Genomic DNA, 14,093 nt, shown 5'->3' on the forward strand with positions numbered 1-14,093 from the left:
ATTAAGATTCCTTGAAATCTTTGCCTTTTAGGTGTATATTTATTTATATCCTAGACAACAAGACTAATGTGTTATAAAAGGTTTTATATCCTTGTACTCGATAATTTTTACTAAATGTTGCTGAAACAATTTTAACAGCAATTTCTCCATTAAACAACTGTCAAAATTCGAAGCATTTGTAATAATTAGTACAAATTATCGAGTACACGGTCAGGTATAAGTTAATAAGTTAATTAATACAAAACGGTTACGACTTTTCGACTGTGTTATCAAACTTGTTTTCCTGTAGCAGGGATGAATGAACTGTATTTTTTAGCATTCCAAATGCTTTTCTAGCAGAAATGTGTGAGTGGTTTTGCCATGTTAAAGATAATTCGAAGGTTTTTGACTTATTTTACCACGCTATTGTGTGTTTTTTCTGAGTGATGTCATTTTGCAATAATCATTGGATGTTCTTTATTTTGCTTATTATTCATCGTGGATGGGTATAACAATAATGCATTACTTTTCGCCGAGGAGTGAACATTTCCCAATTCTGCATTAAGCGGTTGTAATGGTACAATATACCTATAAAATTATGTATTTTTAGTGTATTAAACTAAAACCGTGTCATCAATATTAAAGCGGCAGTTAGAACATTTTTCCAAAGAAGCTTTTTGACCACAAAGAACAAAAATTGCCAATACTGCAATGTCTGCATATACTGAATAAAGGACTAAACACGAACCCCTTTTCCAAAAACTAGATAAAATTTATAATTTAGTTCATGTTTAGCTATTAGGCCTCAGGTATTTTTGAGCAAATAAAACAGTAATTTATTGCTTTTTCATCCCGACGTTTCGTCGCTTGTTTGGCGACTTTTTCAAGGGAATTCGTCTATTTAAAAATAATAAAATTACAAATTACATTTTTTAACAAAAACACAAAGAAATTGTATATAGTTGCACTTACAATAATAATTTTAAGCTTTTATCTAAACAAAAATTGCGATGACTAATTCTAGCTCCTTTGTTTTTCTGCTAGGCTATTTTGGCCGAGTAGAAACTATCACCATATTTGAACACGTTGATTTTGACATTTCTGATTGAGTTTTTGAAATTTTTCCATTACCTACACTTGTATAGGAAGCAACTTATGTTGTAATAGGAATGCTGGGTTATTTGACATTTTCTCACCTTGTGAAAACTGATTTAACTCTTATTAGTCCAGATTTATTACTGCGGTGGATTATCTGGAGAGTCTCAATAACATAATAATCTGCAAAAAACTATGTTAAACGACAAAAAACTTAATTTAGAACTCTTTTTTGATGATTTTCCAAATTTAATTGACGATTTACGTCAACAAAACACTTGCATATTTAGCATATTTTTTTGCATATTTTGCATATTTTTTGCATATTTTTTGCATATATTTTGCATATTTTTTGCATATATTTTGCATATTTTTTGCATATTTTTTGCATATTTTTGATATGACCCCAAATATCGAAAAATTGACCCTCAAAACGCCTAGATCCAAAATTTGAGTCCAATCGGATAAGAAATAAAAAACATGCTAAAATCCGATGTCTAGTTATAACGCATATGTGAAACATGTTAGGTATTGAAAATATCGGCTACTATATACTCTACATGTCCACAAAATTATAATTTACAATTCCTCTCCTTTCGTCAGATATAACGGTATTTGTAAACAAATATTGGTTGGTTCTATTCAGATGAACCGGAGTGTATGTCCATTGAAATCAGTTTGTGAAGTTTCCATAATGGAATTTAAGTAAGTATTTGGCAAAATTTGTTGGCGTAGTTCATTATTTTCGCCCTTGGTGTCGGTATGGATGTATTAGGAATATAGAATGAACCTGCTCTGGCCCTCCTACTTCAATGTAATAAATGATTTAAACAATTAAACTTCTTTTTTTCCACTTGCGTGCCATTCCACAATGGGAAGAATATTTTTTGCGATTGAAGATTTCATATTTAATCTTGGCAGATTTGCTGTGTTTTTCTTTTCTAAATGGTCAGATAACAGTAGAACTGTAGAAATAACAAGAGTAGCATTTCTGACAGGATAACGAATGGGGAATAATTTCAGTTGTGCAATACAAAGTCTGCTGGTAGTAAAGGAGTTGCCTAGGACGAGAAGCATTTCAGTCAGTGCAATAAAACTTTTTATACGATTCATTTAAAAATATATGGGCGGCTTCCTGTGTACATATTTATAATTATTATTTTTATTATTCTTAAAGATTAATATAATATAATTAACATAAATATAAAAGAGTAAGGTAAAGTTTCAATTTTTATGACATTATTTAGAATGGAATAAAGGGAATGGCCACATACATTGGCTCAAATTAGTATAGCTATGTATTTCATCTCAAAGTTTAGAAATGCACATAGCCCAATCACAATTGACATGTTTTTGTGGTTAGGAATTGGAGAAAATAAGAGACCACCAATGTAATTTTTGCAATTTTTGTAATTTAATGCGCTTTAAATAATCATTCGAAAAATTGCTCTACATCGAATTTCAACATATACAGCAGCAATTTTATGTTTGTATTAAAAAACAAACATTTCAATTCAAATCCCTTGTAAGCTTATCGTTACATTCCTCAAAGAAACTTTTTACAAACTCGTTGTTCCCCACTACCAGCTTATCTCACTCCTATGAACTCCTTATGACAAAGTGTAGATGACATGGCATAAGAGGCATTTTGACGCCCCACATCTTATCTATGTTTTAAGAGGAGTTAGACATCTAACCCTCCCTAGCGCTTTGGAAAAAAACTGGCTGCATTCTTGAATCGACATTTGAATAGGAAAACAGAAAACATTAGTGTTCGGCATTTATTTTGTAGCGAAACAAAAAAGTTACTGCTTAGAGTGCGATTTTTCTTCCCTCTTCTTCCCTTATATTCGTTGGCTGCAAAAAATGGTACAATGTTGACTTTGAACACTTTTCCATTTCGTCGAGTTTTTCGCAAAGCGCCACAGCAAAAGAAAGATAGACAAAAAGTGAGGTGTTTTTTTACAGTTGCAATTTGTTAGGAAAAAGTTTAAAAACCCTGTACCAATGATTTGAAAAGTGTGTGAATAAAGTAAAAAAATTAAAGGACTTTTTCCTCGCTTCTATTAGAAAATGTATTTGTTTCGAATAACTTTTTGATTCGTTTTCAACTCACTTTGAATTACAATAAAGCTTTGGAAGGTGTCTGTCTTAATTTTATATCGATTGAGGCATCATTACTTTAGTATCAGACCAGTAGGCCTATTCTGTAACATTTAACAACTATTGATATTGTTTAAATTTCTTTTGTTATTGTAACAAAAACAAAACAAACAAATGAAATTGTTGTAAAATAAACAATGAGTAAAGTTGTTAAAAAGTTACAGAATAGGCCCACAGAAGAAGGGAACTGATGAGAATATGTGTCGAAATCCGAAACTATAATCTTCCCTGCCTTCTAAATTGGTAAACAATGCCAAATTTTTCCAACTAATGCATAAAAGTTTTTTTTAATGAAATATTAAAACAACGGCTATGACATTTCTAGGTTCTAGCTTCATCCGTTCGCTAAATATAATGCTAAAATATATAGTTCTTTTTTGACACTTTCGTACCTTTTCAATACGAATTTAAAAAGCCAACACGCCAACAGTAACCCACATCCCAAATCTCAAGATTTTAACTTTACCCGTACGCTTAATATTATGTTAGTACGTGTTGGTACTTTTCGTACTGAACGTATCTCACCCCAAAACACCCATCATAACCTGCATTCTAAATTTCAAGGTTCAAGCTTCAGCTGTTTCGTTGATCTGTCAATCAGTTATTCATTCTTCACTAAGTTCTTTTGTGTATTAAGAAGATAATCATTGCCAAATATCATTATTCACGAACAACAAGAATATTAAGAAAATTGTTAAGTTATCGCCTTTTATTAAGATTATCCATTAAATCTAACCGCAAAAATGTTCGCAACTTTTAATTGTAACTTTATTTTCCCGGGCGATGATTACGTTTAATATTAATTTTATTAATTTCTCGTTGGAGTTGACCTGAATGATCGAAAATTGTTTTGGTAATGAAAAATTAAATAAAAGATATTCCTACACAACTACCAGCTCATAAGGCATATCGAATGTGGGGTGGCTTCTCTGGGAATGCTTGGAATACTTATACCGAAATTATTGAATTATTATAACTGCGAATATTGCAAATTAGAGACCAAGCTTGATTGTAACTGGGCACATGCATGCATAAACATGCTGACGCCATCATCATGAGGAACAATTCGTTTTTGTATTTTTTTGGAAATGGAACAAAAAAGCAATTTTCTGTTTTTTTTTCTTATAGTATGTTGGCTCAGACCCAAAGCAATAAAAATCACCTGATATTTTAACGATCAACTTATTTTAATGCCAACATTGGACCCCATTATGGAATAGGAGTCATAGAAATTTGACGTTTCACGAAGAACTGTACCCAAATTTCAGTAGAAGTTCATGTTTATTTTGCACCATCATTTTATGTCGTGTGTAAGATGCATACATTTTGTTACTTTTCAATCTGCCAAATAACATTAAGATTAGTGATAGTCAGCTCTGTGAAATGTTATCCTCCAAATAATAATACACTCCAATTGTGTGCTTTTCGTCGCAGACTAAAGTGTTAGTACAACTGGTAATAATTTACCCTCCTAGGGGTTGGAAGCAGTGATGCACCGGAGCAAAAATATAATATTTTACAGGCATGGATTTGCTAACTTGTTTGGTGGTTCGACTTTTAACTGTAGTCCTGGTTATAACGTCGCTTTTTACATTGGGTGGTCGTCAATGGAAAGAAATGGTCTTGGTATTTCTGATGAAGTGGTCCTAGTGGGAACACAAGGTTAAAATGAAAAATAAAAGGATGAACAATTTAAAAGGAGTTTGTGTTGGGGGAGCTTTTAGCTTCCACAACATCGTCAATGTACTTGTCATTGTTGTCGTCGACAGTCATGCTACTTGCAATTCTGATGACGGTTGTAACAGGGATGGAAAGTCTAAAAGTGAAAAACTGGAAATTCATGCATCCGCAATAGTAATGCTTACATTAACCGCCTATTTAATTCATTCAATAAATGATTATGTATTTAAATCTTTGTCTATCCACCTAATAACCGAAATTCGTAAGAGAAATTAATTGAACTCGATTAGGAATGTCTATTAGGTTTAAATATATTCCTAAGTTTATTCCCCAAGTCTGGACTGGTAACGTCACAGCATACGAGCGATGCTGTATGCCATGCGAGGCGCAAATGATGACGGATTTTCTGTCGCGTGTTTTCCGGAGAAAAAATGACAACCGTTTTTCGTGTATGTCACAAAGTGTTGGCGGGCATTAAAACTATGAGTGGTGGGAAAAGAGTAGTTATGTGGGTAGAATTCATTGTGTTGTTTTATGGAAAAACAATTAAAGATTTTCCACTGAAAAAGAACAGCACATTCTGTGTTGACTCATGCATCACACAAAGTGGAAGGCAACGACGGATCATTGTATTCTGGTTTCAACTTTCCGTCTCACAAGCAGTCAGCCAGTACATACCATGAAAGCTATATGTGAATGACTTTTCTAAACGTGAAATAGAAATTCAGTTTTAATTAATTTAAGGGCTAGCATTTCAATGGGACAATGGGTATTTCATCAAACTTCAGATTTGTATTACTATTTAAAACGTTAATTATTTGTTTATATTTTAGAACTATGAAATAATGACTTACCATTTGCTGCTGATTTTTGGGTTTCTTGTGAAGATCCGGTACCTTGAAGGAGGTTACCGCCTCAATCACCTCGGCCAATAGTAGGCCATCGCGACAATCCGCAGATAGGTCGGTGACCTTTTTCTTCGATTTGGCACGTTCCAGATAATAGTTCGCCCAATCAGTATAGATCTGAAACCAAAAGAAAGGAAGGTTTAATTTGTGTAAACAGTGTTGTGCTTCCGATGTTTTAAATGTCAATTTCCTAATGCAACAAATATCATTTTTGGTATTGCTCATTGCTACAAAATAACATTTAAATGTTTAATGCTTTCATAAATTGGTAAAGTTAATAAATATTTGGTCATTATTAGCATTCGTTTTAGGGTTCATGTCGTAAATTTGACACACAATTAGATTTTATTGAAAATAAACATTGGCTTTGAGTTCGGATATTATTCCGTTTTAATGGCTTCAATTAGTTTTGGCAGCATATGTTGGCCTGCAATTTGGAAACATTTCTTCTGTTAGAAATACCATTAGAAAACCCATTAAAGTCTTCTTGGGCTATTACAAAATCATTAGTGGTGTGAAGGCAGAAGAACCGAAGTGCATTTAAGGCAACATATGCAAACTTCGTTCTACTACTACTATTTTCTGTAGAGTATAACGGGAAACTTTAGAAGATTCTACGCTTATATATAAACATACTTTTGTGAGAGATGAAATTCAAATAAAATATGTAAGAGATAAGATATCTAAAATCATGTGAAGGCTAATTTCTTATGTTATTAAAAGTGGGAAAGTGCTAACACAATTATCCAAGGAAGATATTTCAAATAAATCTCATAACGATAATGTTCGCCGGCTTGGTTCAAGAATCATCCTAATTATAATGCCTACGTTTAGAAAATATTATTTTACTAGTCCCTTATCCCTAGCATTTGTAAATACAAAAAGGAATGTATGTATTACATTTGAAAATGTTGTCTGTGTGAAAGCAACGAATATATTTATATGTATACATGTATCCCCTTTTAATTGTTGGTGGTTATAGCTCTTGTGATCTGTTCTCAGCTTTAGAAGATGTTGATTAGAACAAATTACTATAGTTGTAATTCGTTAGAATAATATTTATCCTTTTTCTACTTTTATACATTCAAAACCAGTTTATCCTTTCAATTTATCACCCTTTCACTCAGCTGGTGCTATTGCTTCGTTACTTCTTTTATATTTCTTAGTAAAAGCTTAAAAACAAAGAATAGACAAATTCTCACACAGACGTAGAGTAGGAAACCAAGCAATTTGCTTAGTTGGCTTTTAAACAGTTTAATAATATAATATACCATGTAAGCGAGCGGCCTTTTGTTATCCCCTCCTGTGTACAAAGTATACATACAGTCTGTCGCAAAAGTTAGTATGCAACATTAAAACCAAAATATGTATATGAGGGATAAACTACAATATAAGTACGAAGGTAGCCTTCGGTGATAACAATCACAATGAAAAGTGTGTAATTTTACATAAGAAAATTTACGGTTCGAATCAAAAAGCCCAAAATTTATATTGCAAAAGTAAGTATGTAGCTGAGAACCCTTGTGGAACTGTGTAAAAAATCTTGATATTTCTAAACAAAATATAATTAAATCGGTATTTAAGATCCTCAAGAGGATATTAATTAGTTTTAATGACTGTTATAGTACTTATAGTGACAAATCCACCGTATACTGGATAGTAAAACCCACAATAGTTGGTCATCTATAAATACAACTATTGTATCGACAAAATTCCGGGTTTTATGTGATGTTTATAGATTCTGATGCCATGAAATACTCAGAAAAGCTCTAAAGTTTTAATACGAGGTGATCTTGACCAAGTTTCAACGCGTCCTGTGTGACAAAACGCGAATTTCTTGAGGGAATCCCATATTTATGGGGCCATTGTCCTTTTGAAGCATGTAATAGTCCTTAATCCTTCACTTAAGGACTTTCCTTTTGAGTTAATTTTCTCACAAATTGTGCATATTCACACCAAGAATAAATATTATTAAAATAAATAGTAGGAGAACCTCAAGTTCCGTTGTAAGCCCTACAGTAATACTCCACAACCACACCACAGTAGGATATCATAGCTCTTTGAAAATTTTAATAGAGAGCTTTCAATGCTTTTATAGCGCATCGATTGGGCAAAAACCTCCTGAAATGCTGTTTGGCCTTCACATTGGACCAAACCACAATGAAATGGATCAGTTAAAAGCAGACATTAGTAGTACATTATATACTAGGGACACGAGAAGCATGTTCGATACTGCTAAAAGGCCGCTAGGTCAGTATAACTGTAGGACACACAACAGAACTTGAGGTTCTCGTTCTATTTATTTTTGCTAGGAATATGAAATGGGGCACAATTTCTGAGAAATTTAACTGAAAAGGAAAATCCTTAAGTGTAAGGATTAAGGATTATTACATATCTCAAGAAATTCCGTTTTATCAAACAGGACAAGTTGAAACTCGATTAATATCGCCCCATATTAAAACTTTAGAACTTTTCTAAGCATTTCTTAGCTTCAGAATTCATAAACAGGACATAACGTCCGGATTTTGGGACTTTTGGGATTTGAATCTTATATGTTCTTATATATGCAAATATTACACACTTTTCGTTGTTATCACCGAACTCTCCCTTCGTGACCATCAAATAAAACTAATTATTTTTTGTTTTCAATAAGTTATAGTGCTTTTTAGCCCTAATACATTTTGGTTTCAATGCGACAGACTGTATGTACATTTATGTATATGTATGTATGTTCGATGTTTTTCTATTGTTAGTTGAGTGTAATGTCACCAAAGTTTTATGTTAGTTTGGGTTAAAATATAAAGTTATTTAACTCAATTAAAATGAGACGAGCTGGAAGCACAAACCTTGGCATAGTCGGCTATGTTGTCACAGGATCCTTGGTAGCTGACACATCGACCCAACATATCGTTGTCTTAGGTTGTATTGTACGATTCGATCTAGGGAATAGCTAATGGACACGATTCACAAAAGCCAATCTTTCATGGCATTTTTTCTTTATTTTATGAACATAACATTTTAATAAACTTTCTGTATTAAACAAATTACATATGTATTTTATAGATTTTTTCTCATATTTGTTGTCATCTTTATAGAATTTATGTAATAAAATTTTTCTCTACAATGTTTGTTTCAGATAAACCGATTTTTGATATCACGTGGTTCACAATGTGGCATAATTGATGGTAAGTTTCTAATTATTTTTTATATTATTAATTGACTGGCCTCAACCATAAATATGTTAATTTTAAATTTATTGAAACAACTTAAGTCTAAATAAGTAGTGTATACGAGCCAAGTAAGACACGTTTTTGTTCAGCATAAACAAGCCATCAGGGTCGACTCTTTCTTTCGAATATTTATCCCAAAACTGAGTTCGTCTGGTGTGAAGTGAGCAAAGTTATTAATAGCGGCAATAAAAAATTATACTAATCTAAATTGTATTGCAGTCAAATAAAAATATGCCATTAAATCTTATCATCGTTTTCACTGCGTTAGCTTATTTGTTGTAAACAGAAAGTTCCTTATTTCGTACAAACAACACACCTTCTGTCAGAAGCAATGTAACATTGCCACCTCCAAGTAACCACCCTCTCACAACACATGGGTAAAAGCATTCCTTCTTTTCTTATCTGGAAAATAATACTTTGGCAATAGGAAAAAGGAGGATGTGGGCAAGAACCCTTTTCTACTTTTGTTATCCGGTGATAAGGCGTTTTCCAAGATATTCCGTTAGGCGTAGATGGTAACGCCTGCCAAGCTAATTGAAAAACTTGCAATACCAAGAACATCCTGAACAAAATGTGGTTTAATGGCGATGGTAGTGTGGGTGTGGGTGCCACTAACTTGGGGTTAAACACATCAAATAACAGGTCTTCCGTTGTTAGAATGTCCGTTTAAAGCTTTTTGCATAATTGCATAGTTTCTTCAAATGGTTTTGTTGTTACAGCAGTAGCTCACCCTTGTCATCGGAGATTTCACTTAGACCATTTATCACTTCTCAGATTGTGAAAGCGACTTAGTGAAAAGGTAGCTATAGTTAATGACTTTTCTAATCAGTGCGTGCTCAAAACGGAAAAAGGAGGACATTTGTTATTCTTCTTACATTCAACCATTTATTATCATTGACCGTTGACAAATCAGCATAAAATCTGCTTACTTCTGCGATTGTCTGTCTACTCTTTTGAATTGTAATGTCTGGCCGATAAATTGGAAAAAGGTGTTGTGTTATTTTATTAAGCTTTTAAAATAAACGTTCATTGTTATTGCGCTGTTGAATGTTCCCATTTACCAGGAATAGCATGCGGAGGTATTTCCAAAAAGGAGGTTTCCACATTTTAACAAAGGAGAACACTCAAAAGGAGGATATAATTGTTATACTCTACACCACAATGTGGAAAGGGTCTTACATATATACTGAAATTACTGTCTTCAAGAACAAAGTCAACCTGGTTATGTGTGTTTGTCCGTCTGTCCATCCAAACCTTGTAATCACGCTACTGGTCGCAATTTTGATCGAATGATGTAGATGAAGGCCCCACAGAGAAAGTTTTCAATTCATGTTGGTGATTGGCGAGTGCCGTTGGACTTCGAGGCACCGGCTCATTCTCCAAAAATTAAATGGCTATTGTCTTCCATTAAAGGTATATTTTTAAGTCGTTTATGTAAAAGGTTGTCCATAAATCGTAAAGTTAAAAGTAATTAAATTAAAAATTGTGAAATTGTGTATTTTAAAAGCTTCCAATAATAGTCCGTCGCAATCTAATAGATACTAATTAAACTATTTAAAATTCTTTCGGTTTTCTAGTGTATTGTGTGCTGGCTGGAAAACATTTTAAACTACCCTCGCTTTGTCCCAATGTGTTTTTCTTTCAGCTATTTTATCAATATTTATCTGAATATATTTTATTACTTTTACATTTTCCCATTCAAGTTTTCAATATCTCATGCATGCATACCTATTTGGCTCGGTATTCTAAGTGCCTGCCAAAATCAATTTGCTTAAAAGGTACACAGAAAGTTTGACGTGTATTTTTTATTATTTTCCTGTTTATTTTGATGTTGGATACTGCATCTACGTTTTGGCAACCTACATCAGCTCACCTTTCGTCTCTGTCGCTTCCGTTGTTACTTTTTTTCCTAGATACATATGTATGTATTTGTGTAGAGATGATGGCGTTGAACATGGATGGAGTACACGGATATAAAATGTAAATATAAATAAAATACTCTATGGAATATCAAATTGCTATAAAATTCTTATGGCATAAAGATCTGCTGATGATGCTTGCTAGCGGGGTCGACTACAAATATCAAATAAATTGGTATGAGAGTTGGTGGCATTGTGTTGGAGAAAACAACATGTCTTATGCTCAAGACTCCTCTTTTGTGCCACTTCCCTATTCGAAATATACTTTGGTTGCCGTTGCGACTTTTGATGCCACAAGTGGGTCACATTTATATTTGATGAGATGTCATCAGAAACGAAGAGTCTTTTGATAGACATTAAATGAATGACAAACATCAGGATAGACATGTGAACAAAATTCCTAAAAGTTTTCACATTTAAAACGAACAATTCGGAGGAGAGTTCCTCTTACATTGAGCAAACGAAACAAGTATATTTCTCTAAAATGTGGGTCAATGGCCCCCATTCCTGTTTCGAAATGTAAGTACTTTCGAAGAAAGTTCAAGGATGAAAAAAAATTAAGTGAAATGTTATTTCTTTAACTTCCGCTTTCTTTACCATTCCCATCCACACTTAATATTGGGTTTTTTTTAATCATTTAGAGACTGTTTAGGACAATGTGAATGTGTGTTTAAGATACTTCTTCATTTTTTACTTCAAAGACAATTTCTTTTGAATTGTTTATTGTATTTACGTCAAAGTTCAAATATATGTATGTATGTATATATTTCTTCGTCTGCGGAAGTTTGTTTTTCATCTGTCCGGATGTATGCTTATAATTGACATTTGACAGGTACAACAAATACAGACAGAGAACAATATTAAATAGTAAACAATAACATTAATAGAAGTCCACACAAGTTAAGCTTCTTAGAATGATGCTAGTGGGGTTTGGAGGAAATGGAGAGGTACTCCAAAAATAGCTTCAAAATTGTTGTAGAAAACAACTTATGTAATTAATTTGTGATATATTAATTTTAAGCTGATTTGCCGGTACTTTGATACTGAACTATGGATGAGAAGGAGACAGATACCACCGTGGACCTAGTTGCTAGTGTCCAAATAGTGTTAAATAACACAAGTCACTGACTCTTCAGCGATTATGAATTCTCATCTGTTTTGTACATATTAGACATAAAGTCGACATAAATTACGCGCGTCTTTACACCTAGACCCATGGATAGCCCCATGGCTGTAAAATGACATTTAGATTTCTCTCATTGGATAAGACACATTGACCCTCAGGGAAACTGTTACACCATAATAAGAATGCTACTAATAATAAAAAAACCTTTTGTACGATTGTCTCTTGAAGACAGTAATGAGATCGACTGCGAGTTGCATACTAAGGCGGAGTAGTAACTTTATTGTTGTTGTATTTGGAACCGGGCTAGGTACCATGTTTTTAATAAAATTAAAATTAAATTAAATATTTTTTTTTACCACTGGACATCATTACAAAAAAATTAGAATTGGTTTCTTAGAAATAGCATGTGCAAATTCTTTTTTGGTTCATAGTGTTCTATTCAATCCAAATATACAACAATAGATTTTTTTCTTCGTGTGTTTAAATGTGGCAAAAAAAGTGAACAAAAATGTCTTACCCCCATTATTATAAGTCTTCTTTTATTATAGTTTGGATTTACCGAACAGATTTATAGCATTCCAGCTAACTTAAAGTTGAAAGTAATGATTGAATTTCAAGGAGGAGCTTCTTGGCATTCACTTTCAATGTAAAAATTATATTTTTAATGTCTCCAAATTAGTTTATTTTGACTTTTCAAATCCATCAGATAGTAAAAGAACACATATAATAATGGCCCTTATGCCAATAAATTGTTTCCAATACTCGTAGATATTTTTGCAGAAATAGTGTAAAATAAGAATTATTTTTAAGAACTTATCTCGGAAAGCAATTCGAATATTATTTTACTATCTTCGGCTAAGTTGTAGCTATGGATTAGCAGAAAATAAGGTTAAAGGACAACAGTGTGATAAATGGGGTTTTGGGTAGGGAAATCCCTCACCGGGAATTCCCGGGAATTCTCGGTTTTTTGGCTAGGGATTTTCCCGGGAAACAAAATCATATTTCCCGGAAAATCGGGAAATATCTATTTACATTTATCACAACTGATATTGAATGAATGAATAAACTGTGTAAAAAGTAAAGAACCTATGATGAGGAGTTATATGCCCGTCTATTTTATACCATAGAATCAAAATTTGATTAGATTTTACAAAATCAGGAAATGGCAAATGACAAGCGCCCAATGCTCAGGTGGGAGTTAAGGGAATAAAATAATAAATAGGAAACGACAAACGAGTTGGAAATAACTTTAGTCCACAAAAGTCTGTTTTATCAGGGAAACAGTTATAAGAGCCGCACCAAAAACTTGGACTATAACAACGCATTTTTGTCCTGCTTCATATAACTACTAAAGAATATTTTTTTTTAAAGTCCCATAAAAACATATTTTTCAAAATATTATATTTTCGGGGTCCATAAAACAGGATTTTCTGATTAAGAACTTCATTTTTGAGCTAAATCTCTGTCCATCAAGCGATTTCATTAGCTTTGAATAATGAAAATGGTCAGTGTGCGCTTAATCCGGACAATATGGTAACTGAGGCGCGAATTCGTACTCAAATCCATGCATTTTTCCATAATTTTTGCGTTTATTCTCGATGAAACGAAAACGTGTCAGCCATTTTTCGCAACGGAACTCTCTGAAAAAGTTGCTCTGCGTCTCTAAAAATGATACTGCCATTGTATTCCATATATGTAATTATGGGAAGATGGAAAAATCACGGAATGATTAATCCACCGTCGTATTTTAAAATTTCCCGGGAAATCCCGGATTCCCGGGAATGACGATTTTGTGATTCCCGTTTCCGGGGAATGATAAAAACCGGGAAAACCCAAAACCCTAGTGATAAAACAGGATGTTGTGCATGAAAAACTGCAAATTGGGCAATTTTGAACCACAATATAGGAAGAGGTTTGCCCCAGGTTATCTATCGTACATTTTTAAATACAATTGGAAAGCTAAGCTATTGGCAATAGTGTTCGACGAATTAAA

General features: G+C 33.1%; 1 protein-coding gene and 1 long non-coding RNA gene across 6 annotated transcripts in view; one reads left to right on the plus strand and one right to left on the minus strand.

Annotated features, from left to right (window-relative positions):
• sick (sickie) overlaps positions 1-14,093 on the minus strand; it is a 317,157-nt gene that overhangs the window by 177,516 nt on the left and 125,548 nt on the right. For 2 of the 5 annotated variants that reach the window (XM_073966462.1, XM_073966461.1), the window contains exons 2-3: positions 8,672-9,018; positions 5,772-5,942 (exon numbers count right to left, since the gene is read on the minus strand). In XM_073966462.1, the coding sequence (XP_073822563.1) occupies positions 5,772-5,942; positions 8,672-8,731 (231 nt within the window). In that variant the 5' untranslated portion in view covers positions 8,732-9,018. Of the gene's footprint in view, positions 1-5,771; positions 5,943-8,671; positions 9,206-14,093 lie in introns of all 5 variants that reach the window. The other 3 variants (XM_073966463.1, XM_073966459.1, XM_073966460.1) reach the window with 2 other exon arrangements.
• Positions 1-14,093, plus strand: part of LOC141393480 (uncharacterized) — a 328,761-nt gene that overhangs the window by 173,018 nt on the left and 141,650 nt on the right. The window contains exon 3 of the long non-coding RNA XR_012410110.1: positions 8,962-9,010. This is a non-coding gene — a long non-coding RNA (uncharacterized lncRNA). The remainder of the gene's footprint in view (positions 1-8,961; positions 9,011-14,093) is intronic.

The sequence above is a fragment of the Musca autumnalis genome, unplaced genomic scaffold, assembly GCF_047663935.1.
Source record: "Musca autumnalis isolate F117 unplaced genomic scaffold, ASM4766393v1 scaffold_2, whole genome shotgun sequence".
NCBI lineage: Eukaryota > Metazoa > Arthropoda > Insecta > Diptera > Muscidae > Musca > Musca autumnalis.